General features: G+C 41.8%; 1 protein-coding gene and 1 long non-coding RNA gene across 4 annotated transcripts; one reads left to right on the forward strand and one right to left on the reverse strand.

Moving 5' to 3' along the window:
- Nucleotides 1-237: 237 nt before the first annotated feature.
- LOC143434732 (uncharacterized) lies at nt 238-5,139 on the reverse strand. Its single transcript, XR_013104463.1, has 2 exons — nt 4,707-5,139; nt 238-3,909 (listed from the first exon to the last, which is right to left on the reverse strand). It is a non-coding gene; the product is annotated as an uncharacterized LOC143434732 (long non-coding RNA).
- Nucleotides 5,140-5,184: 45 nt separating this feature from the next.
- On the forward strand, nt 5,185-27,451 carry Cd48 (CD48 molecule). Of its 3 annotated transcripts, none has more exons than XM_076914486.1 (4): nt 5,185-5,349; nt 17,595-17,888; nt 21,814-22,092; nt 26,990-27,451. In XM_076914486.1, the coding sequence occupies exons 1-4, from the start codon at nt 5,277-5,279 to the stop codon at nt 27,067-27,069; spliced, it is 726 nt and encodes a 241-aa protein (XP_076770601.1). In that variant the 5' UTR covers nt 5,185-5,276; the 3' UTR covers nt 27,070-27,451. The 3 variants fall into 3 exon arrangements, with proteins under 3 accessions (XP_076770601.1, XP_076770602.1, XP_076770600.1); XM_076914487.1 differs by lacking the exon at nt 5,185-5,349 and adding an exon at nt 17,185-17,303; XM_076914485.1 differs by lacking the exon at nt 5,185-5,349 and adding an exon at nt 17,192-17,380.
- The last annotated feature ends 381 nt before the right edge of the window (nt 27,452-27,832 follow it).

Raw genomic sequence — 27,832 nt, forward strand, 5'->3', positions numbered from 1 at the left:
TCTCTCTCTCTCTCTCTCTCTCTATATATATATATATATATATATATATTACATATACCATAGAATTCCAGTTGTCTAGCAGAATGTACATAAGCATAGAAGATATTAGGAGAAAATACTGAGTACTGGAAAGTTAATAGTACTATTTCCCTCCCCCCATAAGGAGATTATGCATGATTTACTTTTAGATTCATCTTTTTCTATTGGTGTGAAGATACACCATGACAACTACAACTCTTATAAAGAAAACATTTAATCAGGGTTGACTTACAGTTTCAGAGGTTCAGTCCATTACTGTCATGGGGCAAAGAAAGGCAGCACACAAGCAGACATGGTACTGGTGAAGGAGCTAAGAGTTCTACATCTTGATCCACAGGCAGCACAAGGAGACTGTGGACCACACTGGGCATAGCTTGAGCATAGGAGACCTCAAAGCCCACCCCACAATGATACAGTTCCTCCAATAAGGCCACACCTACTCCAACAAGGCCACTCCTCCTAATAGTACCACACCCTATGGGCCAAGCATTATCATACATGAGTCTGTGTGGGTCATTTGTATTCAAGCCACCACAGTTACATAATCATTTTAATTAGAAACCTTTTCACAATGCCAGGATGAAGCTTGCACTCTTCCCCTGAGAGCTGAGATTTCCATTTAGTGATACAAATGAGAGTTCGGGGAAGTCTGAAGAAAAAGACACAGGGAAGGTGACTTTGAATCTCTAGAGAGGACAAACCTTGAGGGTATCTAGTTGATGAGTAGAGGAGAGAGGCACTCCAGGCAGAGAGCAAAGCAAGGAGACAAGAGAGAAAAAAATGACTGCAGCTCAGGCAGGACCCAGTTAGAACTTGGTCCCAACTTCTAGTCTTGGATTCCTCATGAGTGATAGAATATGCACACATGACGGTCCAGGTATGTGTTGATGGAACAAGTGGGCCCATGACAACAAATGCCAGCTAACCGGTGAGCTCACTAGTATCCTACTTCAGTGTCTACTTTCACTGGGATCTCTTGCAAACCATACATAGGAGAAAGGTGACAATTTTAAATATTCATTTGCTAATTCTTCCATTCTAGTTTAGATTCTTAGGCTAGCCAAAGCCTACAGATCTTCTCAGGGAACTTGAGAATAAACTCTAGGACATGAGACAGATTGGATCTATTGGTTCTTGGTACAGAAAAGCTTGAAGTGAGTTGTCGGGAGAGAAAGAAAGGGTAGGTAGAGGAATGCCCTAATTCAGAACTACTTCACCCTCCAGCACACTTTCCTTCAAAGTGAGACTTCCTTCAGGTGGCTACTTCTAGACTATGTGAATGAAACTCCCAGAAGAAAATCCATACCTGTGGTAAACACTCTTCAAGGTGTTCCATTCTTTTTTGTTTGTTTGTTTTTGTTTTGTTTTTTTCGAGACAAGGTTTCTCTGTGTAGCCCTGGCTGTCCTGGAACTCACTCTGTAGACCAGGCTGGCCTCAAACTCAGAGATCCTTCTGCCTCTGCCTCCCAAGTGCTGGGATTAAAGGCGTGCACCACCACCGCCCGGCAAGGTGTTCCATTCTCGACTGAATGGAACTTGGAGTGTTGGAATGTTGCCATTTTAAAGCAAATTATTTTTAGTTCCCTTAATTTCCATTCATTGTTTATCTCTGTGGTGAAATATCCTTGTTACTATGATGTGTAACCCTGTGGAATGTATTAAATTAATAGATCAAGAGCTTTCACCAACCTAAAAGCTAAGAATGTTACCAGAGATTGCAGGGATTATTCTATTTCCACCAATATATTCCCAAAGTGTTTTGATTTGTGGATTTCTTTTATATGTAACTGTAAAACTTCTATAAACAAGTTTCAACATTGCACATGCTATTGAGGATTATATGAATCTGTGTTCCTGAGCTATGGTCTCTCATATTTGACTCAAGAATAAACTATTTTTTATTCCCTTTGAGATGAGAACTGTATTTCTATTTTTTCTTTTCATTCTTCTTTTCTAGTCTCTCTCTCTCTCTCTCTCTCTCTCTCTCTCTCTCTCTCTCTCTCTCTCTCTCTCTCTGACAGGGTTTCTCTGTGTATCCCCGGCTGCCTGGATCTTGCTCTGTAGATCAGGCTGGCCACCAACTCAGGGATCCACCTTCCTCTCTACCTCTCTGCCTCTGCCTCTGCCTCAAGTGCTGGGCTGAAAGGGTGCACCACCATGTGTGGGGAGCTGACAGAAGGTGGCTATCATCCTTGTAACCATCTTGAGCCATATACCCTGACAAGAGACTTGATTACAATAGCCTACAACGGCTGAGCACACTCTGATAACATCTTGTTTTAGATACCCAGGATTTTCCCTTGGGTGTGTGAGACTTAAAGGTGTGATTTAGAGATAAGACCTAAGGACATGACTTACAGGCATGACTTAAAGGTGTGGTTTAGAAGTGAGACATATAAAAGGCAAGAGGCAGACAGAAGAAGTTAGTAGGCACTTGTACTTGAGACAGGCACTTGGAAGAGAACTTGGAACTGGGAAAGAGACTAGCAACTTGGAACAGAGATTAGGACTTGAGATTTATTACCGAGGAAGTAGGAATTAGGACCTGAGACTTGGTACTTGGAACTAGGGACTTGGAAAGAGAGAAGAGAGACTGAAGAATAAATGGGATTGAATCACATTCTGTCTGGTCTCCATTCTTCAAGTCCGTTCTCACTCTCTCTCTTGCTGAACCCTGATCCGTGGACCGGAGCAGCTTGGGGCAGTGCAGGCTCTAACAATTTAACCCCCAAGGCTTTTGGCAGTGCGGCTTCCAACATTGATAGAGCAATCTGGGACATTTCTGTCCCCCAAACGTGGGGCAGAGTGCCTCTCAACAACCATGCTCATGTTGAGAACTGTATTTTTTTAAATTTCTTTTAGGTTTATTTATTTTTATATGTTTGACTGTTTTGTCTGCATGTATGTATGTAAGCCATGTGCATGCCTACTCTCGGTGGTGGAGGTAAGAAGAGGGTGTCAGATCCCTTGGAACTACAGTTACACATGGTTCTGAAACACCATATAGATACTGGTGGCTCCATATGGAATCAAACTTGGACGATCTGCAAGAACAAGTGTTCTTAATTACTGAGACACGTCTGCAGCCTGAGAATTGTGTTGTCTATCCAGAAGTGCTGCAGCTGGCTCTCCATACTGGCTCTTCACCTATTTTTGCAACCCTGCCCTCTTTCTTCAGCTTCTAGGAAGACTCTGCTAAGATGGGTGGGGAGATGGCTTTGAGAAACTCTGGGCTGGACCAAACTTATTTCCGTATTCTGCCGGTCCTACCATTTCACCCCACCCTCTCTTCTCAGTTCCTTTTTAATGTGTAGTCTAAAACTGTCCCTGCCTAAATTCAGCTTAAAACCTTGTTCATTTGTTCCGGCTATATCTTCTCTTCTAGTTCAAAGCTTTGCTGTCTGCCATGCCAGGAAGAGAAAACCACAGGCACAGCGCAGAAAGACATAAGAAAAGGGTCAGAGGCTGGCCTAACCTGATTTCTAGAGGATTCTAGTCAGACTCATAATCTTGACATATTTCTGCATGTGGAGAATACATTGGGAGTTCACCATAGCTGACACATGACTTAGGCAAAGCCTGACTCTGACTTTCAATAAGGTGCAAGTATTGATACTTGCCATAGCCATCTCACAGGCCTCCGGTGTGATCAGGATCATGGGACATCATGCCCAATGTCAGGTAGTGAGTTGACTTCAGTCACCTCCTGTGGACCCCATAGGGTGATGGTTGCAAAAGTTCACAGGATGGAGAGAAGCCATCTTGTTGGTCACCTCCATTCTGATCATCAGAAATGTCTTCAATCCAGGAATGATTACAGATATGGTGTCTCAGGGACTACAATTCACCTCATGAGTCTCCCATAGTGTCCTAGGTAAAAAAAAAAAAAAGTTCATTTAGACTCAATTAATTAGAATGAGAAATGGGCTCAAAATGCCTGAGACCACAAGTGTAAACAATCCTTTCTTTCTTTCTTTCTTTCTTTCTTTCTTTCTTTCTTTCTTTCTTAATCTTCCAACAGTTTATTAGGAAGAATGTAGATGTTTTAAAAAAATCCTCACTGTCATGAATATAAATTGAGGTTTTCCAGCCAGGGCATAAGCTGAAATCAAAACAGGAAATAAAAAATCCAATAGTGTATTAACATTTTCCACTCAGTTGCCATACTGACAGTGAAATACAAATCTGGTCTAAAATGTACATACTCTCAAGCAACAGTGTACAGCTTTCTTCGTCCTCCATGCTAAGAGATGTAAAAGCTTAAGGGCCAAACAATACCAAATGTATAGGCTTCAAACACCATCTAAGTTAGGGCATCTACTAGTTCTAGCTAAAATACACCTGAACACTGACAAGTGATCACATACAATGATGCAAAGTATGTTGTTTATGAAAAATAAACTTTAGTGGAATAATCCTGAAAGGCATCCTGGAAGAATGGCAGAGAATTGGCTAATATTTAAGATATTAGCCAATTTATTTCTGTCTGTTCTTTTATGCTTAGAATCATTTGGATCAATACAGTGAAAAAGATCAATTTCATTTAGATGCTTAAAATCATTGCTTCTTCCAAGACAGCTGAAAGTTTGGATTTTTCAAAGTTTACATGAACATCTTTACTGTCTTCAACACAAAATTCAATGAATACATAGTCCCTTTGATCGTACCACTTTGCAGAAGCAGGCTGCGTGGGGAACCCGGCAGAGGGCCAGGTGAACGGATGGGCGGGCCTTGCTGGCTCCGGCTGGACTCCCTCTTCTCCGTTGCTGGTCGCAACCTCTCCTCGCTCCCCACAGGCGACAGCGGGCTCAGCCTCAATGCCCAGAATGCACAGCCAAAAAATCCATTCTTTTAAGCCAAGTTATTATTTTTTGTTGTTGATGATGCCTAGTGGGTAGGAGAATTCAAAATTTCATTCCATGTAGTGTGATGGTAGTGGCGCCTCCTTCCTGATGTAATTAGAGAGAGAGAGAGAGAGAGAGAGAGAGAGAGAGAGAGAGAGAGGCAGAGAGAGACACAGAGAGAGACAGAGATGCAGAGAGAGAGACAAAGAGAGACAGAGACAGAGAGAGACAGAGTTAGAGAGACAGCGACAGAGAGAGAGAGCGAGAGAGAGCCAGAGAACGGAAAACCTCATACGACTTCCTGCTTTGGGTTTTTGTTCCTGATTGAAGGGAAGGTGCCCTGCCTTCTCTTAAAGTTGTCTCTAGTGTCCGAGGGAAGCTTCTCAAAGTATTATGTGCTTCAGAAAACAGGGATGGTGTCTGGTCGTGGAATCGCTATTGCTGTCTTTGGTAACTGGATTTCAAGGTAGTTTCCACCAAGTATCTGGCTGTGGTTGTGGACTGAAGGCATGGGCAGTTGGGAAAGGGGAGGTGGGGCATAGCTCAATCCTAGAAATGGATGTGCTCTGGGCTGGAGGCAGGGGGGCTGTGGGAAGACCGGGAAGCATTTTTTAGCTCTGGAAAGCCAAGGCTCCATCTCTTTTCACAAGCGGACAAGAGAAACGGGACCAGGGGAGATGGAGAAGTAGGATCCTGTACTATGCCTCATGGCTGGTGCTCTGTGAACAAATTTTTAGTAAGAGGAAGCTCTCTGCTGACAGGAGCTCTGGTTTTTACTTATGTTTTATGTTCCGAAGCAATGTGTTCCCTTCGGTGTGGGAAACTTGCTTTATGTAAGGAGTTCTGCTCTGAGAGAAAATAAAAGGTAGTTGACTGTATCAGAGACAGATCCAAATTGTGGGACAGTTTCAATGGCCTGCTCTGTCGGGGGTCTCTGAATGAGGGCCGGAGAAGAAGCCAGGGTGTCTCTCTAAAAATGGAGTTTACAATAACTGACTTAGGTTGAGATAAAGGTCCACTCCTTGGAGCCTGAGCCAGTTTTCGTTTTCCTACTACAGCTGCCTAGTCAGTCAGTCATCTTGGTCTCAGGTCAGCTGAGGAGTTAGGCTAGTCCTCTGGATAAAGACTTTTCACATAAGCGGCTTTACTTTCAGTATCAGGGGTGAGGGCGGGTAACGTGAATGAAGGGCTTTGAAGAGAGAGGAGCTTTGTAAGACTGAGGGCGTGCAAGTCTTAGGGAGGCAAGCTAGTCCTGTGTGGAGGAGAGTTGACTGATCACTCATGTCAGGCTTTTCTGCCTGGCAGTCCTGGTAAAGACTGGCTGCAAGTCCACTGTCGACAGGGCCCTTTGTAACTATACTGACCACGGTGGACTGATTCGGCTCATGGGACTATATTAGCGCCATTGACATAGGAGCTGATAGGAAGTATTGGTTAACCGTTAAGACCAAGCTGAATTTTGTTGTTTGCCTAGGAAGAAGTGTTCTTCTTAACTCCGGGCCTTTCTGTGTAGAATTCTGTGCACCCTCAACTCCATCCTGCCTCGCGGCCGTCTTCTGCTTTCTTGCCTCTTCCTCCTAGAAACCCTGGGCTCCGCTGCAGCTCATGACTTGTTTGTTTCTGTCTCGTTGGGACAGTATCCTGTTTCTCAACAGTGCTCGGAGCACAGCATACACTCCGCATGTAACTGTTAAATGAAAACTTCAAGATCTTCCTTTGGTCTACACGACCATAACTTCATGAGCGTTTGACTAGTGTCTTCTCTTTGTAATGTTTGCCTTCAGGGTAAGTTCCAGACGCACTCTTGGTAATTCTTCCCTCATCATTCTCAGATGTCCAGGCAATGATTCAGAGTGTCCTCTGAACCTCCCTGGGGTTCTCTGTAGAAATGGTTTTTAATAAACTTTATTAATACTAATACAACCCTGCTAGCTCCCTAATAGTCAGAGTCCTATGGGTTTACTTAATCAGCTCTAGAGCATTATGGGGGTTGGGGGTTACCCCTAGTCTAACTATATGTTAGACTGTCAATTTCCCAGCTATGCGCTCCAATTACTTGCTGTTGTGTCTGCCCAGGTCATTTTTTCCTCTACCAGCCTGTCCTCAGAGTCCATTTCACTCTGGCACGTGCTCCTGGTCCATCATATCTAATGGATGCCTCCTGTCTCCTCCTCCTCCCTTCTAGAAAGGGACACTGAAAATGACGTTACACTGGGGTATGAGAAGAAATGTTATTTATCTGGACTCTATCCTGTTGGGCGTTTTGTTTTGTTTGAAACAGGGTTTCTCTGTGTATTCCTGGCTGTCCTGGATTCTGTTTGTAGGCCAGGGTGGCCTAGAACTCACAGAGATAGAACTGCCTTTGTCTGCTGAGTACTGGGATTATACTCAGCCTATAAGGCTTTTTTATGACTCAGTTTCCTCCACTCAAAAGTGGGCATGATGTCTTACTTTCCACATCTCTGAGGAACTTCTAGTTAGATTCAATGAAAATTTAAAATGTCAAGAAGCACTGGGGACACACACAGCATGGGGCAGATATGAACAGGAGATATGAATATATGAACTCTCAGACCCCAACCCCAGATCTGAATTTCTCTCCTCCTCCTCCTCCTCCTCCTCCTCCTCCTCCTCCTCCTCCTCCTCCTCCTCCTCCTCCTCCTCCTCCTTCTTCTTCAAGCATTTACTCTAGACTTTCCAGACATGTATTCAAACTTTGACTCATCGGTTTTTTTTCTTTCGTTCTGACTTTTTATTTCTGTTTAACGAGTCCCCACAGCACTAGATCTGACAATAATAGCTACAGCTAATCCCACTCATGAGTCAGAGGCGGTCTTCACTTAGATACTGTTCATTCATTCATGGCTCCTCTACTACTTGAAGAGAGATCTTGGTGGAGCCCAGAGTCACCTGCAGACATTCCGATCTGCATGGCCAGTGTCTGGACTGTAACGTATCTGACAGTCAGTTAAGACAGGCCGGCCAATGCTGCCCGTTAGTTCTCACCTAGCTTTGTAAGTCGCACCTCAGCATTCTGCTTACTGAGGCAGCCATGAAGCTCATCCCTCTTCCGGAGGAGGGGACATTATTGTTACTGTTCTTTTGAGACAGAATCTCTTGTAACCCAAGTTAACCTCACATTTGCTGTGTAGCCAAGAACAACCTTGAACTCCCAATATTACTGCTTCTGTTTCCCAACTGCTGGGATTACTGACTTGGACCACCATATCTGGCCTCAAGGAAAAAGGAGCAGAAACCCCAGTAGATAATACTGATGGGAGGGATAAAAAGAATTCCTCATAGCCAAGCATGGTGGTACATGCCATTAATCCCCCCACTCAGATGAATCCCTGTGAGTTCAAGTTCTATAAAGCCAGGTTGTTCCATATGACAAGTTCCATAACAGCCAGATAATAGGAAGACCCTGTCTTAAACAAAAAAACAAAACAAAAACAAAAACCCATGTCCCATAGTCTCTCTCCTCCCCATCTTTTCTGTTCTTTCATTGTTGTCTGCCCCAATTAATAGCAATCCATTTATTCAGTTTCTCAAGCCAGAATTCTAGTAGTTATCCCCAGTTCCTTTCTTTTCCTTGTCTTGAACAACCAGATGTGTGTAAATCTATCCACATCCATTGTCTCTCATCTTGGACCACATGGCCACTTTCTAGTGGTAACCAGCAGTAGTAGCACTCACCAATCCTAGCTGCTTTTTTTGGGACCATTCTCTGAACCTAGCTGATTTTGAGTACTGCCATTGAGCTAAATTTTCTAAAATAGTTATGTTTATTTCACCTTTTTTAAAAATGTGAAACTTCTCAATAGCTGCTATGGCAAATGAGAGGGCTGAAATTTTGAGCACAAAGGTCACATGCAATCTTGCAGTCCCCTCCTGCCCTTATCCAGTCTATGCTCATTGCCTTTAAGTGGATCTTGCCTCTGTTATCTTTGAATGCTGGATGCTAATATTATATAATTAGGTCATTAGTGTTAAGAAAGAGTGTCCTAAATCTAGCCCCACCTTCTCGTGGCAGCTTCTATAAAGGACAAGGAAGGAGGAACATTTTGCTCTTCCCTTGCTACCCCTCACTCTTGCTGGCGAGTCCACCCCTTCCCTGGGTTAGAGCTTACTTTTTCAGGATTTTGATGTCTGCTGAAGACCAATTGAGACATTCACTCTCATACTGGATTCTTGGACCCCCTATTGGGAGACAGCCATTGTTGGATTAGCTGGGCCACAGCCTGTAAGCCACTCAAACAAATCTATCTAATAAAGCATTTTATCAGTCTGTTCTTCTAGAGAATCTTGACTCATACAATAATTTAAGTCATTTCAATCCCTAAGTCAAGCAAACAAAATGAAACCTTCTCTGTCTTTTCACATGCTCTGTGATCCTTCTGTTTCTCCTTTTCTACATTCTTCAGAATCCATGTCAAATGGCCTACTAATCTTATTATGTTCCCTGTCTCAGAAAAGATCATCCTGCATATTGTCACCAAGACTTAAATCTAGGGTCTTAATATCTATTGCCAAATTAGTTCCTAAGTGGGTTTACACAGATAGGCTTGGTAAATATATGGTCTCATCAGAGAGCTCCACACCAATGCCTTGAAGAGTCAGCTCCAGAGTTTTCTTAAAGAATTGTACTAAAATACAAGATTTGTGGTTTTAGTAATCAGAATTTCTTCTTCAGAACATTTTTTTCTTTCCTGAGTAATTCCTTCATGTGAGATTATGACTTCTCTCTGTCTCTCTGTCTCTCTGTCTCTGTCTGTCTGTCTGTCTGTTTCTCTGTCTCTCTCTGTCTCTCTCTGTCTCTCTCTTTCTCTGTGTGTGTGTACATGTGTGATTTAAGTGGCTCACTATGTAGCACAGTCTGGCCTTGAACTCATAACTCTATTAAGTCAAACTTTCAAGTATTGGACTACAATTACATGCTATCACAACAGATATATTATGTTTTTTAACACACAAGTAACATGGATACACAGAGGCAGGATAATTTTTATTCTTATTATAAGCTACAGGTAAGTACTGTTACTTTGTCTTGAGTGTCTAGACACTCTGCTTTGTTGTATTATGTTAAAACCAACAGTCATTCACTTTACTCCTGTCTCATCTACCTTCTCAGAAATAACAGAAATATCCATAACTATTAAGAACAGATGCATCAAGACGTTAACCACCAACAAACCACTTCCTTATTTTGTAAGCAGACATATCCAGTGATTAGGTCAGTTTTTTAGAATTGTTACATGCAGACGGTTGAAGAGGAAGGTACAACGTCCTGTTCACAACTGTTTCTCTGCACTCTCCCACGTGGGAAGGGTCTAAGGCTTATTCTCCTCTGTCATCAAATCATGAGCATTTTCATCTTCAAGTGTACATCTGAGGCTTGTCAGAAAGACTGTCTGGGATAACAAGTTAGTTCTTCATGGATTGGGTGGGGAACTTTTGTCCCAGTGCCTGAGATACTTTTGGTTATCACCATGAGGAAATGCTACTGGAGTCTGGTGGGCAGAGGCCAGTGTTACTTAGAACTTTAGGTTCTTAGAATCACAGAACAGATCTTTCTTCTACAAAAGAAAAGGTAATATTTGGTTCTAAATACCAAAATAACAATAGAAATCACTGACCTGAGCCACATATTAAATTCGCACGGTAATAAGGATGAGAATAAATGTGGAATGTATATCCAAAGACTTAAATTCTGGGCATGATGGCACATGGATATTATTCCAGCATCTAGGAAGCTAAGGCAAGAGAATATGTCATTTAAGGTCATCTTTAGCTACATAGTGAGTTTGAGGTCATCCTACATGTCACTTTATCTGAAAACATAAAACAAAAATCCTAGTGAGAATGTTCTCTTGGGCTGTGTATTTTAAAAGGCCAGGAGCTTGCACTGCTGCTTCCAAAACCCAGAGGTATGAGGGCTTGTGGTTGTATCTGTTGTTTAGGCTGTTGTTAGATTCTGTGTGAAGGACGGTCAAATATGGACTGGACCATTGAGAAGCAACTTTGAAACAAGTGTCTAGTCTGTATCAAAGGACAAAGCTGCCAGTGTAAGCAAGTACAGTGAAACCACCAAACTAGACTACTCCAGGGGAAAAAAAATGTTTATCGTGGAACAAAACTGTCTCAGAGAGTAGAGGGCAATGACTTGGCAGGAGAGCAAGCAGATTTTGTATGACAGGATAGGAGTCTCTAGGGGACATAGGCTGTTTGAGCTAACTGGGAACTAGGTACACTCTGCCTGCATTAGGCTCAGAGGAGGGCAATAGTGGCTTTCATTAGAAATAGGGACCACATCACAAGGTGTCTGAGGCCTGACTAAGTTTAGGTCTCAGTTTACCTGGTAAGAGTTCTGTTCGTCTGGGTTGGGCCTGGGGCCATTGTCTTAGGCCATCATCAGTAGCATCGCCTTTTGGGGGGCCTGCTTTGTGACATAACAGGTAAGTTCTTGACAACTGGAGTGAATAGATGGACTGGAAGGATGAAGGAATTTTGAAATGGAGGCTTAAATGAATTTCAAAAGCTCTGGAGTCATAGATCCTTTTATGTTTGGGATCTGTCTTCTGATATCTTCTTTAATTTCTTCAGTGACTTCAAGTTGTTATCATCCACATGTTTTGCTTGCTTGATTAGAGGTAACACAAGATACATTATTTGAGGCTTTTGTGTAGAGTGTTGTTTCCCGTATCTATTTCTCTGTCTGTTTGCCATTCATATGTAGGAGGGCTACTGATATCTGTCAGTTAATTTTGTATCCAGCCACTTTGCTTGAAAGTGTTTAACAGCTATTGGAGTTCCCAGGTGGAATTTTGAGGGTGAGTTATATATACTATCATATCATCTGCACATAAATATACTTTGACTTCTTCCTCTCTAATGTGTCTCCCCTTTCTCTCCTCCAGTTCTCCTACTGCTCTAGCTAAGACTTCAGTACTACATTGAATAGGTAGGAACAGAGTGGACAACCTTGCCTTGTCTCTAATTTTAGTGGAAATCCTTTGAATTTATCTACATTTAATGGATGTTAGTTATGGGCTTGCTATAAACTGCCTTTACTTATCTTTAGGTACATCTCTTGTAGCTCTAATCTCTCCAGGATTTTTATCAGGAAGGAGTTTGGATTTTGTCAAAGGACTTTCTGCATCTAATGAGATGATGATGTGGTTTTTTTCTTTCAGTTTATTTATATGGTGGGATATACACACAGACACACACAGACACACACAGACACACACACACACACACACACACACACACCTCTGTGCTGAAGCCTACTTTATCATGGTGGATGATATCTTTAGGATGTGTCTTGGATTCAGTTTGTAAGTATTTTATTGAGCTTTTTTCATGTATATTCGCAAGGGAAATTGGCCTGTAATTCTCTCTCTCTCTCTCTCTCTCTCTCTCTCTCTCTCTCTCTCTCTTTCTCTCTCTCTTTTTTGTTGAGTCTTTCTATGGTTTGAGTATGAGGGTATTTGTGGCCTCACAAAAATAAATTGGACAATGTTCCTTCTGTTTCTATTTTTTGGAATAATTTGAGGAGTATTGGTGTTAAATCTTCTTTGAACATCTGGTAAAATTCTGAGCTCCAGTCATATGGCCATGACCAATTTTTTTGGTTGGGAGATTTTTTTTTTAATCTCCAAGACTGTTTCTATTTCACTAGGTTTGTTATCTTATCTTGATTTAACTTTGCTAAAGGTAATGTATAAAAAAATTTATCCATTTCTTCTAGATTTTCCAATTTGGTAGTTTCATCTCCCCTTTTATTTCTGATTTTGTTAATTTGGACATTAACCCTCTGCTTTTTAGTTAATTTGAATAAAAATATGTCAGTTTCTCAAAGTACCAACTCTTTGTTTCATTGATTCTTTGTATTGTTCTTTTTGTTTCTGTTAAGTTACTTGTATTTCTTATAGACATTTAGTGCTATAAACTTGCCTCTTAGTACCACTTTAACGGTGTTTCAGATGTTTGGGTATGCTTTGTACTCATTTTCACTCAATTCTTGAAAGGCTTTAATTTATTTCTTAATTCTGTCTTGATCTATTTTTTATCCAGTAGAGAGTGGTTCAGTTTCCATGAGTTTGTAAGCTTTCTATTGTTCTTGATATCTGGTCTTAATCCATGATGGTTAGATAGAATACAGAGAGTTATTTCAATTTTCTTGTATCTTTTGAGACTTGCTTTGTGTTTGAATATGTTGTCAATTTGGAGAAAGTCCCATGAGGTGCAGAGAAGAAGGTTCATTCTTTTTGTGTTTGGTTGAAATGTTCTGTAAACATCTGTTGGGTCCATTTAGTTTATAATGTCTCTTAACTCCAGCATTTTTTTGTTGCTAAGTTTTTGTCTGGATGACCTGTCCACTGTGAGAGTTTGGTATTGAAGCCTCCCACTATTGGTGTGTGAGGGTTAAACTATAGTAGTGTTTCTTTTACAAATGTGGGTGTACTTGTGTTTGTACAAGATATCAAAATGGCTACACCAGCTTGCTTTTTAGGTCCATTTCCTTGTAATAGATCTTCTCATCCTTTTACTCTGAGGAGATGCTTATCCCTGATGTTGAGGTATGTTTCTTAGATGCAGCAGCAGGATAGATCTTGTTTTGCCCCCGTTTTGTTAGTCTGTGTCTTTTATTGGGGAATTGAGACCATTGATATTGAAAGAAATCAATGAATACTATTTGTTGATGCCTATTATTTTGTTGTTATTGGTGGTGGTGCTGTGCTTTTTCTTTTGACTTTGCATGTCTGGGATTATTTATTCCCTGTATCGTCTTGGATATAGTTATGCTTTTTAGGTTGGCATTTTCTTTCTAGCATCTTCCGGAAAACTGGAGTTTTAGACAGATATTGATTAACTTTGGTTTTTATCATGGAATATCTTATTTTCTCCATGTATGGTAACTGAAAGTGTTTCTGGGCATACTAGTCAGGGGTGGCATTTATGGTCTCTTGGAGTCTTGCAGCACATTTATCCAGATACTTCTGGCTTTTAGAGTCTCCACTGAGTAGTCAGTATAATTCTAATATGTCTGATTTTATAAGTTACTTGTTCTTTAACTTCTTAAAGCTTTTAACATTGCTTTAACAAATTTAATAATTTTATCAAATTTAACATTTGTTTGTTCTGAACATTTAGTGTTTTGATTATTATGTGCCAAGGAGGTCTTTCTTTTCTGGTCCAGTCTATTTGGAGTTCTGTAAGCTTCTTATACTTTGATAAGCATCTCCTTCTTTAGGTTAGGAAAATTTTCCTCTATGGTTTCATTGAAAATATATTCTATGCCTTTGACCTATGTTTCTTCTCCTACCTCTATTTTTATTATTTGTAGATAAATATGATATAATATATATAATAAATATTATTTGTAGATAAAAAGAAAATGCTTTCTTTTCAAAGCATTCCAGGTTTTCCAAATGTTTTGTGCCACGAGTTTTTTAGTTTTAACATTTTCTTTGAATGATGTATCCACTTAATCTACTGTGTCTTGATGCCTGAGATCCTGTCTTCCATCTCTTAAACTCTGTTTGGTGAAACTTGACACTGTGCTTCCTGTTCAAGCTCCTAAATTTTTCATTTTCTGATTTCCTACAGATTGGTTTGATTCTTTTTCCACTTTTAGGTCTTGAAGGGTTTGATTCATTTCTTTCTACTGTTCATTGGTGTTTATATAGACTTCTTCAAGAGACATATTCATTTTCTCTTTAAGGAACTCTATTACATTCATAAATATGGTTTTGATCTTTTTCTTGAGTCTCAGGATCTGCTGTCATAGGGTTGCTGGGCTCTAGTGGAGCCATATTGTCTTAGCTATTAATAGTTGTGTTTTTACAATGGCATCTAGGCATCTGAGATTTGGAAGATTGTAGTTCTAGGTACCAGTATCTGATCTTGTCTTTCTTGGATGGGTGTTTTGTTCTTTGGTTTCTTTTTCATTTCTGTATTTTAGGAGAGTGTGGTGGCTGTGTGTTACCTGGTAGGAAATTCTTCTGGTGCTCTTGAAGACCCCTATACTCGGGAGACCCTTCCTCAAGTCTCAGGAAATCGCGACCACCCAAAGATCACAAGAAACCATACCTGGATGCAATCAACAGAGCTTTATTAGGGAAGAAGCCTGGCAGCCAGCAGTCTCACCACGTACTCCCGCAGGAGTGGGGTTCAACCCCCACATCCAGTCCGTGGAGCGTTTTAAAGAGAAAAACCACAAACAAGGGGAGTGGGGCAGGGGTGAGGGGGTTGCCAAGGATACATAACATAAGAATAGCAAAACATTCCAGAGAAACCCACCCTGAATGGTTTACCATGTCACTGTGTCCCACCCTATCATTTATCAACTATTTCCGATTAACTATCTTTACTTCTTCCTGCTATAGCCCCACCTAGGTGGCTTGCATCTTTTATCTGTGGTCAGGAATGCCTTCCTGCCTTGGGCCTCTTCCACCCATAGGTGGGCCTATTCTTTGAGGCTTGATTCACATTCACCTGGAATGTGTCCTGGGGTGGTGAAAATCTTACATTCAGTTCCTCATTCTGGAATCTGCACTTTCCCTGCTCAGGTCTAAGGTGAAAAATTTACACATATTTCATAAAATGGCCTTTATAATTTTTCACTCTACACTCTGATAGGTGTGGCCACTGGAGATTCCAAGTAAAATGTTTTTATGTGTATTGGGGGCTAGGGTATGGGCTGGCCGGACTGAGGGGGGTCCACAGAGTGAGGAAAACAAGGTGTTCCACAGGGATTTGCTTAGTCCTCTGGAAATGAGTACAGAGTATGAGGAAAGGCCACAGCAGAAGATCTGCTACAGAGCTGGGGATGAGACTGGGAGGTTGAACTTGGAAGAGGAATGGAGGGACAGTGAAGACCTGCAGTTAGCCACTTGCTTCCTTGGCCAGAGTGGCCTGTAGGCTCTCAGGGAGTGCCTGCTGGAGTTGGAGACTAGAACAAAGCAATGGGTCATGGTAAGGAAGTCTGGATGAGACTATCTGTGTGATCCATGGGGGATAGGGAGGAGGGGGTCTGCAACAAGTGTTCTGCTGCAGATCTGGAGATGAGACTGGGGGAGTTTGAACTGTGGGAGCAGAAGGAGACATGAAGGTTAGCCTACCTGCTTCCCTGGCAGGAATATTTACTTATGCATTAGCTCGAGGGCCTCTTATGACAAACACACTGACATATTCCCACCTTCTCATATAGTACCTGACACATGATTCTCAACAAGTATTAGCTTTTAAACATCTTCTAATTCACATTAGTGGCTATGGCTCCAAAGAGATTTCCCCAGCTTTTCTCCATCCCCTATTCTGTACTCCAAATAGTGGAGTAGTCCCACACTACCCTGTCCTTGTCTTTACTATAGTAACAAGATATACTGTTAATGTTTTTTGAGACAGGGTCTTATGTAGCCCAGGCTGGCCTCAAGCTTATTATGTTGACAAAGATGACCTTGAACTTGTGATACTTGAAATACTTGTGAACTTGAGATACTGCCTGTAACTCCTGAAGGCTAGGATTATAGGCAAGCACTCTGTAGCTGCCAGCAGCCACAGTGGAACCGGGTTCACCTGCAAGAGAGGCTGGGGATGGAAGAAGGGACAGGAGGGTGGGAAGAGATGAAGCCAGGACAAAGTTTATTGTTTGACCATCAAATAAAAAGGGGAAGACCCCACCCCCACAAGAAGAGTCTTCTTCTGCACTTCAGCCCAGCAGCCATGGGTGAGGGGTATACATCCTTAATCACAGGCCTATGCATCCTTAATCTTGGGCCAGAGGTGTTTCAAGCAAGCTCAGCAGGCAATCTATTCAACTTAGCTCCTGTGGTGTGGCAGACAACAGGTCTCCAAGGCCAGCAGTGCTTCCCAGGTCCTATTGTTATTTGGTCTCTTGTGGTAAACAGTGTTTGGGCCTGCTCAGGCTGGTAGGCTGGCAGGCTGGGAGAAGGGCACAGCACTCTACCAACTAAGCACCACACCATTGTAGAGTGAAAAATTATAAAGGCCATTTTATGAAATACGTGTAAATTTTTCGCCTTAGACCTTGGGCAGAAAAGCACCTGCCAGCAGGTTTGGGTCCATCTAATTAGTTACAGAGGAGGGGGAGTTACAAGACAAAGGCCTGTTAAGAACATCCCAGAAACTGACTGGCCAAGGGAGGAACTACACCCTGCCCCCATGGTACGGCCTACTAGTGTTCAAAAAAAGTAAAACAACCAATCCTGTGCACCCGCGGGAAAGTTCCCTTTTTCCCCACCCCGCCCATATATAAGCACTAGACCCCTGAGCCACGAGGTCAGTCCCTCTATCCCCTATGTGAGATATGGGGATATGGGCTGGCCCAGAGCTCTCATATAATAAACCACCTCATGTACTTTACAGCAAGACGGTCTCTCCTGTGTCCTTTGGGTGCGTGCTATCCTGTGACTTAAGTGGACCTCCCTTCTGGGGAGTCCCGGACCTTTCAGGGACAGAGAGGCAAAAGGGTAAGAGAGAGAGTAAGAGAATAAAAGTAAGAGAGTAAGAGAATAAGAGTAAGAGAATAAGGAGGGAGCAAGCAGCCCCTTTTATAGTGGATCAGGCCTACCTGGCGGTTGCCAGGTAACTGTGGGGAGGAGCATACCTGACTGTTGCCAGGTAACTGGGGAGGTGGAGTTTAGACAGAATACTAACAGATCTCATTCTGACTTTCCTTGGCAGATCATCCAGTACTAAATGCTACAACTGGCAGCAACGTAACCCTGAAAATCAAGGACTCACTTAGATCATACAATCGTCTCACCTGGCTTCATACTACCAGTCAGAAGATTATAGAGTACACCTATGGTGGTAAAAAGACTATCTTCGAGTCTGCATTTAAAGACAGGATTGATCTTGAAGAAACAAATGGTGCACTTCATATCTATAATGTCCAGAAAGAGGATAGAGGTTCCTACTACATGAGAGTGTTGCATGAAACTGAGGAGCAGTGGAAGATAACCCTGGAAGTATTTGGTGAGTTTGGGAGTCAAGGGACAAAAGCTCATTCAGGGACCCTGCTGGTCTACTGGGAGTCAGGGGTGTGAGTTGTTAGAAAAAGTCCGACCGCAGCTCAGAACAGACCACTCCAGACCACACGGTTTCAAGGGGGAGGAGGTTTATTCAGGAGATAGGGCAAAGGTGGGGAGAAGGTGGAAGGATAAGAGAGAAGAGAAGTAGAGGCTGGCCATGACCACGTGGAGAGAGAGGAAGGGGGGAGGGGACAGAGAGGCAAGAGGGTAAGAGAGAGGGTAACAGAGTAAGAGATTAAGAGATTAAAAGTAAGAGTAAGAGAATGAGGAGGGGGCAAGCAGCCCCTTTTATAGTGGATTAGGCCTACCTGGCAGTTGCCCAGTAACTGTGGGGAAGAGTATACCTGGCTGTTGCCAGGTAATTGTGGAGGTGGAGTTTAGACAGAATACTAACAAGGGGGAGCTGACTGAGAGAGGGAGAACACTAGGACTCACTCAATTCATTTCTCCAGGAGACATGTCTAGTTGTTAGTGAGCCCGACCCATCAAAGCTGATAACTGCTGCCCATTTAAAATCTCTTCTGAAGTGAGTCTTGTTATTACAAAAGAAATTGTGTTAAGTTTTTATTACTATGATAAAATACTCGAGGGAAAGAATTCGGACAAGGTAAGATTAATAGCTTCAGAGCTTGTAGACCAAGGGCACTTGGCTTCATTGCTAAGGGACTGCAGGAAACATAGCATCCTGGCAGAGGCGAGCAATGGACCATAATGACGCTTTCCTCAGGCTGGGAAGGGGGTATTATATTAGGATGAAGGATCAAGGACAAGACATGCTTTTCTTTTTTTAATTTTATTTAATATTTTATTTACATTTAAGATGCCATCCCCTTTCCCCATTTCCCCTTCCTAGAACACCCCTATCCCATGCCCCCCCTTTCCTTTTTGCTTTTATACATTTTTAAAAATGTTAATCAAAGGATTTATAAGGTTGGTAATGCTCAATCAGAAGCGTAACCCAATACCCAACCTAGATATAAAAACTATCTTGGACTGGTGGAGACATGTGCCTCCATGCCCCCTCTCTCTTTCTCTCTCTCATCACCTAGCTTCTCCTCTCCTTCATCTTCTCTCCTTATTCCATCTCTTCCTCTCAATACTCCTTCCCACTTAGCTCCTCCTACATATCACTCTTCCTGTTAAAGTAAAACTGTTCTCAAGACATGCCTTTCAAAGACATGTTCCTAGTAACATTTTCCCAATTAGAACCCTCCTTCCAGTTTCTACCATTTCTCAATAGTTCGTTCAATTATAAATCTATCAATGAAGCAATTGATTAATGGGATCAAAGCTTTTTAAGTCAATCACTTTTCACAAGTGCTGCCTACTAATGACCAAATCTTTAACATAAGACCCTCCTGAAGAGCCATAAACAGAAGGAAACCATGCCAGACTGGAAGTAGTAAAGACTGTTTCTTCTCTAGTTCCCTTATTCCACCCTGTAAGCAATCTAAATTAGTTTTGAATGTACTTTAATTCTGTCTGAAGTTGGACTTCATCAGACTTGTAGGAAAAAAAGATATTAAAAAGATAAGTGAAATAGTTCTCAAGGATGATTCTATCAGATTGAGTGTGACAAATATTCCCACTTATAGCTCCAGCCTAATCAGTTCATATGGAAATAAGATTAGGGCTTATCCCTGGAGTCAGAGAGATCTAGGTTTAAAGCTCTGATTCAATTAAACAAGTATGTATAGAATGACAAACACTTCTGTGTTCTCTCTCACTCATTTGTTGAAGGTTGATTTCATAGTCACTAGAGAGAAGTTGGATAAAAAATGCCAACATGCAGTTAAATAGGAGTTATCTCTGGAACTCCATAGAATAGTATTGCAAAATAGCTGGAAAAGAACACTTCAAAGTTTCCCAACCCATATGAGTGATAAATATTTGAAAAGGCAAATCTTAACTTTCTTGATGTATACTGAAGTATCACTAAGTACTACTCCACAAATGTGTATTGTTATTACATGTCCTTTTTTTTTTTTTTTTTTTTTTTTTTTTTTTTTGAGACAGGGTTTCTCTGTGTAGCCCTGGCTGTCCTGGAACTCACTCTGTAGATCAGGCTGGCCTTGAACTCAGAAATCTACCTGCCTCTGCCTCCCAAGTGCTGGGATTAAAGGATTACATGTCCTTTTAACACCTGAAAACCCCTCTGGTCAGTTACTCAATGGCTGTGGCACAATGATGTAAAATGATGTAAGATGGTAATATCTCTTTGTCCATATTTGGTAAGGGTTTTTGGAGGGAAGTGAAAGAAACCAACTTTCTGTTACTTTACAAAAAAAAAAAAAAAAAAAAAAAAAAAAAAAAAAAAAAAAAAAAGAAAAAAAGGAGATGTTGTTCTATGAAGCTCCATAGAGCAATTCAGGGTGTGGAGAAGAGCTGAGAAGGGCTGAGAAGAGAAAGACCAAGGAACAGGGCTCTCAGTTCAGTTCTGGGCCTCAGGAGCTTACAGATCCTACCATTAACAAGATGTAATTCTCAATCCTTAGACTTTGTGCCCAATCAGAAACTCATACATACGCACACGCACACAATCACTTATTTACAGTTTGCTTAAATTGGGTAATGTCTGTTTCTATGTGATCTGTCTAAATACTTAATAAGCTCACTAACCTTGCTTCATTCTGGTTCACCACAGAATTCTTTTATGTAGGATCTTCAAGGATCCAACTTTACCCAATGGATATCCCCAAAGATACAAGAAACTCTGTAGGCCACTGGTGGCTATATTGTAGTGTGTCTTCCTGCTACACAGATAGAGATAAAAACAAATCTATGAGGCCACAAAAATGTGGAAACCTTACATCTTTTTTTCTCTTTCAAAATGGGTGGACTTAATACCACATTCTCCTTGGCCCAGAATTAAATCAAAAAATGGTTTCAGAAACAACTTAGGGTTCAGGTTTCATTTTCTTCAGGAAAAGACCGATTAGCCTGTTTTGCAGATAAAGTTATGTGTCCTAGCCTTTGTCTCATGGTTTTCTACAATTTGTAAGATGGCCACAGGCACAGTGTGTGTTTGGGGTGAGGGATAACTAAATAGCCACCAGTGACCTAAAGAGTTCACTTTCCCCCTTGGAGATTTCTGTGCAAGTAAAGCTGGATCCTTGGCTACCTCATAGAAAAGAACTCAAGGTGAACCAGAATGAAACAAACGGTAAATTTATTAAGTACTTAGAAAGTCATAGAAAAAGACATCACATCACCTGGGCAAACTAAACAAATCCATGTTTCTTTATGAGCTTCTGATTCACAACGGAGACAAAGAATGCAGGTTTATAGATTGAAGCATTCTGTAATGACAGTGTGAAGAGCTTCAGGCTTCTCTGTGTATAGGTTGAGGCCCTTCAGGATTCTCTCTGAATCTCAACTCCAGAATTCTTGAGGGACAGAGTAGTTCATTGGTGCTTGAAGTGGGTGATTATTGGAGGATAGTCAGGAAACACAGAAGCCAGCTGATCTCCCCAGTGGCATTGGCTCACAGATGAGCGGCACCTAACTTTGTTCCTAATGGCAGATAATGGCCTTGAGCTCCCCCTCCTGGATCTTCCTTAGTATCACCACCAAAAAGCAGCCTCTTGAAGACAAAATTGCTTCCTGGCTCCATCTGTAGGAGTCTCTTGTTCACAGCTATCTTAAATGGCAAGTATGGCTCCTCCCTGGCTCCCTTTGCAGTTTGTTGCTAAACTTTTGCATCATAAATACTGCACAAATGCATACACTCACACTGTCTCATAATAAACAACCTCTTCCTCTTCCCCTTCCTTTTCCCCTTCCCCTTCCCCTTCCCCTTCCCCTTCCCCTTCCCCTTCCCCTTCCCCTTCCCCTTCCCCTTCCCCTTCTCCTTCTTCTTCTTTTATCAGATCCTGTGTTCAAGCCTTCCATAGAAATCGAGAAGACCGAAGAGTCGACTGACTCCTGTCACCTGAGGTTATCATGTGAGGTAAAGGACCAGAAGGAGGACCAGCATGTTGACTACACTTGGTATGAGAACTCGGGACCTATTCTCCAAAAGAATCCAGGAAATGTGCTCGAACTCACCGTCACTCCACAGAACAAGTCTACATTTTACACCTGCCAAGTCAGCAATCCCGTAAGCAGCAAGAATGACACAGTGTACTTTGTTCCACCTTGTGCGCTGGGTAAGAATGATCTTGAGGTGGGCACAAGAGAAACTGGTTTCTTTTGAAGGAAGAAAGTTGTGGGGTTCCTACTCCACCTTCTGACAGAGAACGTAGTGGAGAGTCTCAGAGATGTCACTGACATTTAAGAGACTTGGCTTCTGTCCGACTCTACAGCCACCTACCAGACTGCTCACTTTATCTTTCCTAAGAGTTGGTTTTAAGGTGTTAGGACAGTCTTAGATATCAGGACCATTAGGGAAAGCAGAAAAGTGGGAGAGTAGTCTAGCCAAGAAAGTAAGGGGAAGTGGGAGAGTGAGAGAGAGGCTGGTGAATAGGAACGAGAGTCTGGTCCACAGGTAGAGATTTATCAGTATTATTATGCTCCTTGGTAAAGGTAGGAAGGAAAACTCTAGGCTTCATGCTTCAGATTTCTCTGTGTTGTCTAGGAGCATCTGTTCACACAGTGTCACTCCCCTTTAATTCAGATCTACACAGGTACCATTGAAGTCCTAGATTTCAGAGTCAGTCACATCTGGGACAACACCTGATATAGTCATTGTATTAGTTATTTTTATTGTATCATACTGTAGTGATAAGAATATGCTTTTGTTTTAACCCCAGGTGAGGGGGGACATGGGGCCACTTCTGACTGTTCACAGCAGCTGACTGTGATTTGCCTCAAGCTCTAGCAGAGGCATGATTTTGCCAGCTACAGATAATTTCTGCAACTATGTAATGTTTGGAATTCTGGGAACTTTTCAGAAGGACTTTTTACATAAATGCTAGGTCCAGGAGAGTTGGTGGTTGGTGGTAGTTTAGGAAGGTTTTTTTCTGTTTGTTAGTAGATGTGCTCAAAAAAGAAACAAAAGGGAAAAATTAGATTATTAGATTCAGGGATCCTTTCCCCCCCAATCTATCTCTCCTCTATCCTTCTCTCTCTTCTATTAAGTGTTAGGGGGTAAATTTGGCAGGATGTGGATAAAGGGTGGTAAAAAGAACCCACAAAGTAGCTAAGACCAGCTACACCATACCAAACAGCATAAGATAGGACAGGTAAGAATACAGTCTATCATGATAGGCAAGGTGTGGCAATGGAAATTTCAGATGGCTTTTCACATCGTGTCCACAGTCAGGAAGCAGAGAGAGATGAATGTTGGTGTTCAGAGGGCTTCCTTCTTTTCACCTTTCATTAAGATGGACGCCTCAGCTTATGGAATGGTGTTGCCCACATTTAGTATAGACCTTCTCCCCTCATTTAAATAGTTCTGGAAACATCCTTAACAGACACTCTCAGATGTGTGTCTCTTAGGTGATTCCATAGCCCACCAAATTGACAACTGAGTTTAATTATCATAGCCTGAGTTTAACTGTCATATCAGTGGCTAACTAAGATGCTTAGTTTCTCCAAGCTATGCTTTCTCAAATGTAAGACAAAATAATTGTTCTTATAATGCTATAAGGAATAAATGAATGATACATGTAATCTATATAACACAGATCCTGGCAAATTAATCACAAATGGTAAATAGTAATGGTAAGTTAATAGCACCTAAGTTGGTTTTGGTTTCTCCAACTCTGGAAACAACTGGTCTTTTGGGACCCCTTAAAGAATTTGTTTACAACCTCCAGAACTCTAGCTACCCCAGCCTCCATATTTAAAAGTGCTATCCTTTAGCCTCAAATGTACACATTTTTCCAGAATAGGCCATACCTGTAGTAGCAGTGTTTTTCTGTGACCCATGCTACATCCTGATAACTCTCCTGGCAGGCATAAAGATGTTCTAAAGAGGCAAATGTACCCTCCATTTGGGAACAGCTAATTTCAATATTAGCTGTTGAAAGTGGAACATGTTGACTCATCCAATCCCAGCACTTGGGAGACTGAGGCAGGAGAATAAAATACTTTGGAGCCAGTGTAGTCTTCATAGTGAGACCCTGTCTCAAAGACAACGACTAAAATGGGAGTTACTGCTAATAATCCTTCCAAAAGTAACTAAAGTCAAGGGCTTATGGAGAAATTATTCTTGTGCACAATTACCTGACACTCACTGTCTTCTGACTGTGGCTCCTATTTATATTATATTTGAGATATTTGTTTCCAATGGAAGCATATTTTGCCTTAAGACTGAGGTCTCAGGGAGCTATACAGAAGAGGAGGCAGAAAAATTGTAAGAACCAGTGGGGATGGAAGACACCAAGGAAATAAAGCCTTCCAGACACAACAGAACTGATGCACCTATGAACTCATAGAGACCATGTATCTTAGTTTGGGTTTTATTGTTGTGAAGAGACACCATGACCAAGGTAACTCTTATAAAGGACAACATTTAACTAAGGCTGGCTTACAGGTTCAGAGGTTCAGTCCATTTTCATCAAGGAGGGAGCATGGTAGCATCTAGGCAGGCATGGAGCAGGAAGAGCTAAGAGTTCTTTATCTTGTTCTGAAGGTAAACAGAAGACTGGCTAAGAGACAGCTAGGACAAGGGTCTTAAAGCCCATGCCCATAATGACACACCTACTCCAACAAGGCCACACCTCCTATTGGTGTCACTCCTTAGGCCAAACATATTCAAACCACAACACCATGACAGCATCTACAGGGGGAGCACAGGTCTAAGCCAGATTGGGGTTCCAGTACTGACTTGGGAAGTGGACATGACCCTCCATCCCTAACCCAGAAGTTATTTCTAAATATCAACTGTTTGCAATAGAAAATGTATTTTTCTCCAGAGAACCCTTACTGGGTAAACAAACCATACTAAAGGGTAGGCCCATGCCTAGCAGTAGGTGGCCAACACAAAATGATCTCAGTGGTATTCTGGAAGGTTACTGTTGTTGTGTGTGATAATGATTTGTTTGAGCATTTAAAAAAACCTTTTCTGGTCTTTTGTTAATATGTTATGGTTTCTGATTTTATGTATCTGCATGTGTATGTGTTTTTTATTCTTTTTCTTTGGCTTGTTGTTTGTTTATTTGTTTTATTCTGGTGTGTTTGTTTGCCTGTTTTCTAAAGAAACAGGGAATTGAAGATGTGGGGTTGGATGGGGAAGATCTGTGAGAAGATAAAAGAGAGAAAACCGTGATCAGAATATATCATATGAAACAACAAGGACAACAAAAGACTGCGGTGTAAAAACAGAGAGTAGGGGAATGTACCACTTGAGATACTGTAACCTTCATTTTGGATATCAGATCATTAAAACAATAGACACTGTGGTGGTTTGAATAGGGAAGGCTCCCAGAGGCTCATGTATTTGAATGCTTGGTTAGGGAGTGTTGCTTCTGTACAGGGATTAGGAGGGACAGCCTTGTTGGAGGAAGTGTGTCACTACGGGGTGGGAGAGTGTTGGGGTTTCAAATGCTCAAGCCAGGACCGGTTTCTCTCTCTTCCTGCTGCCTGCCAGTCCAGATTATACACTCCTTGTGCAGCACCATTTCTGCCTGTGTGCTGACATGTTTCCTGCTATGCTGATAATGGACTAAACCTCTGAAACTGTACGCCAGCCCCAATTAAATACTTTCCTTTATAAGAGTTACCACGAACATGATGTCTCTTCACAGCGATAGGACACCAAGACAGACCCCAAGAAATTAGAATTTCTCCAGGAATCTGATATTGGCAGAGTAAAAGGCTATAAAGACTGGCACCCTCGAGAGGAAGGACTTGTCTCCAGGGAAGAGATGACAGTTATCACAACTTGTCAGAACACCGTGCAGGAGAGATTAAAGCCAGGACCATGGCATGTGGGACCACAATTTGATTAAGACTGCTTCTTGCCTTCTTTGTAAACCAAAACTACATATTAGGACCTGAATGGGGATTATAGTGGGGATGTTCTTTGGCTTTGTTTCTCTTTTCCCAATGCAATTTTCTTTAACAAATCCCCCCAAAGCTCTTGCATTACTTGGTTTCTTTAATTGGTTTATTAAAATGAATGGCTAAGCCAGGTTCTTAGAGTTGCTGGGACCCAGATTCTGACTATAGCAATGTCCATGATATCTTATCTCTGGAGAACCTGGGTCCTGGAGACATTGCTCTTTGTTTTTCTCTGGGCTTACTTCGCTGGGTAAGACTCTTCTTTATCTGTTTCTGCACATGGGCTGTGGATCTCTGTGTTCTTGTTCCCTTCTCAGCCGATGTCACAACTTTCATCCTCCCCTAACATGCTCTCTCACTACAGATCTAATGTGAATGACATTGGGTTCTGAGACCACAGTTAGTCTGGCCAATTTCCTGTCCATACAACATTCCAAGACCTGTAAAAAGGAAAAAGGATAATACTGTCCCTTTAAAAGTGGGAATGGCTGCAGAGAAAATAAAGCCATTCCTCCCTACTATTTGAGGAAGGCTAAACTAATCTTGATATTCTTTTGCCACCCGAAATTTTCTAGAAACCATGCCAATTCTCCTTCTCATTTTTATCACTCACCCCCTTCCTATGGTCTCAGATCTCTCCTCTCCTTCTCTTCCCTTCATTGTTATCAGTTTTCCTTTCTTTCCAGTCACCTTTCCCCCATTTCCTCCTAGTACAAATGATTAGTGTGGTAGAGAAACAAGGAGACGTGGTCCCTCTGTCCCTAAAGACATTTTAAGGTCATCTATCTTCACCGGACACAGCCTTATCTTGTTGTTGTCCAGTGTATGGGATTTGTTCTTTCCTGGTCCTATGGATAAGTCGGGGTAAGTATCCATCACTGGAGTCAGTCAAGCCAATGTCATTTAAAGAATTTCCAAACTCTTAACATCTGAAGAGGTTGAGCTTTTGCAAGGAGGAGGATTTCCCAGGCAACTGGGATTAGGTTCAGAGAGGAACCCTTTTCTCCTGTTTTAAGAGTGCTTCCTCTGCTGGGTCCTTCTCCTTCTCAATTCAACACAGCAATCAAAGTCTAAGTGTTTGGGATTTTCTTCTTTCAGCCAGATCTTCTGGAGTACACTGGATTGCAACTTGGCTAGTGGTCATAATACCCATCATTGAAAGCATCCTGCTAAGCTGACAAGATGTCTTCTCACTCAAGAAGGAAACTTCAAAGCACAGGGTCTTGCCTTCATCCCCAGCAGTGCTCCTAACCAGCGAAGCTGCTCTGGTTCTATGGGACAAAGGAAAGTGTGTTATTGAACATCTATGAGTGTTTGCATGCATGCTCTATGGTACAAGCACAGGATCTTGAACAGTGCTCCACCACTGATCTGTGTGCCAGCTCTTTACAAAAAATCTTAAATTAACCTTTTAAAAACTATGGATAACATTTAATTTTATATACCCTAGTTGTTTTTCCAACATACATTAAGGATAAATGCATTCTTTTTTTCTTTTTACCAACATATGTGACTACATTATGTAATTTTGTTTTTAAAATAAATTCTTTTCAAATACTATGATGGTTTGTATGATGGTTTGCTTGGCCCAGGGAGTGGCACTATTAGGAGGTGTAGCCTTGTTGGAGTAGGTGTGTCATTGTGAGGGTGGGCTTAAGACCTTCATCCTAGCTGCCTGGAAGACAGTATTTTGCTAGCAGCCTTCAGATGAAGATGTAGAAGTCTTAATCCCTCCTGTACCATGCCTGCCTAGATGCTGCCATGCTCCCACCTTGATGATAATGTACTGAATCTCTGAAACTATAAGCCAGCCCCAGTTAAATGTTGTCCTTTATAAGACTTGCCTTGGTTGTGGTAGCAGTAAAACCCTAACTAAGACACATACAATATCTCTTAATTACAGTTTCCCCTTCCTCTACTCCTCCCAGTTTGTCACCACCT

This window comes from Arvicanthis niloticus, chromosome 16, assembly GCF_011762505.2.
Source record: "Arvicanthis niloticus isolate mArvNil1 chromosome 16, mArvNil1.pat.X, whole genome shotgun sequence".
NCBI classification, from domain to species: domain Eukaryota; kingdom Metazoa; phylum Chordata; class Mammalia; order Rodentia; family Muridae; genus Arvicanthis; species Arvicanthis niloticus.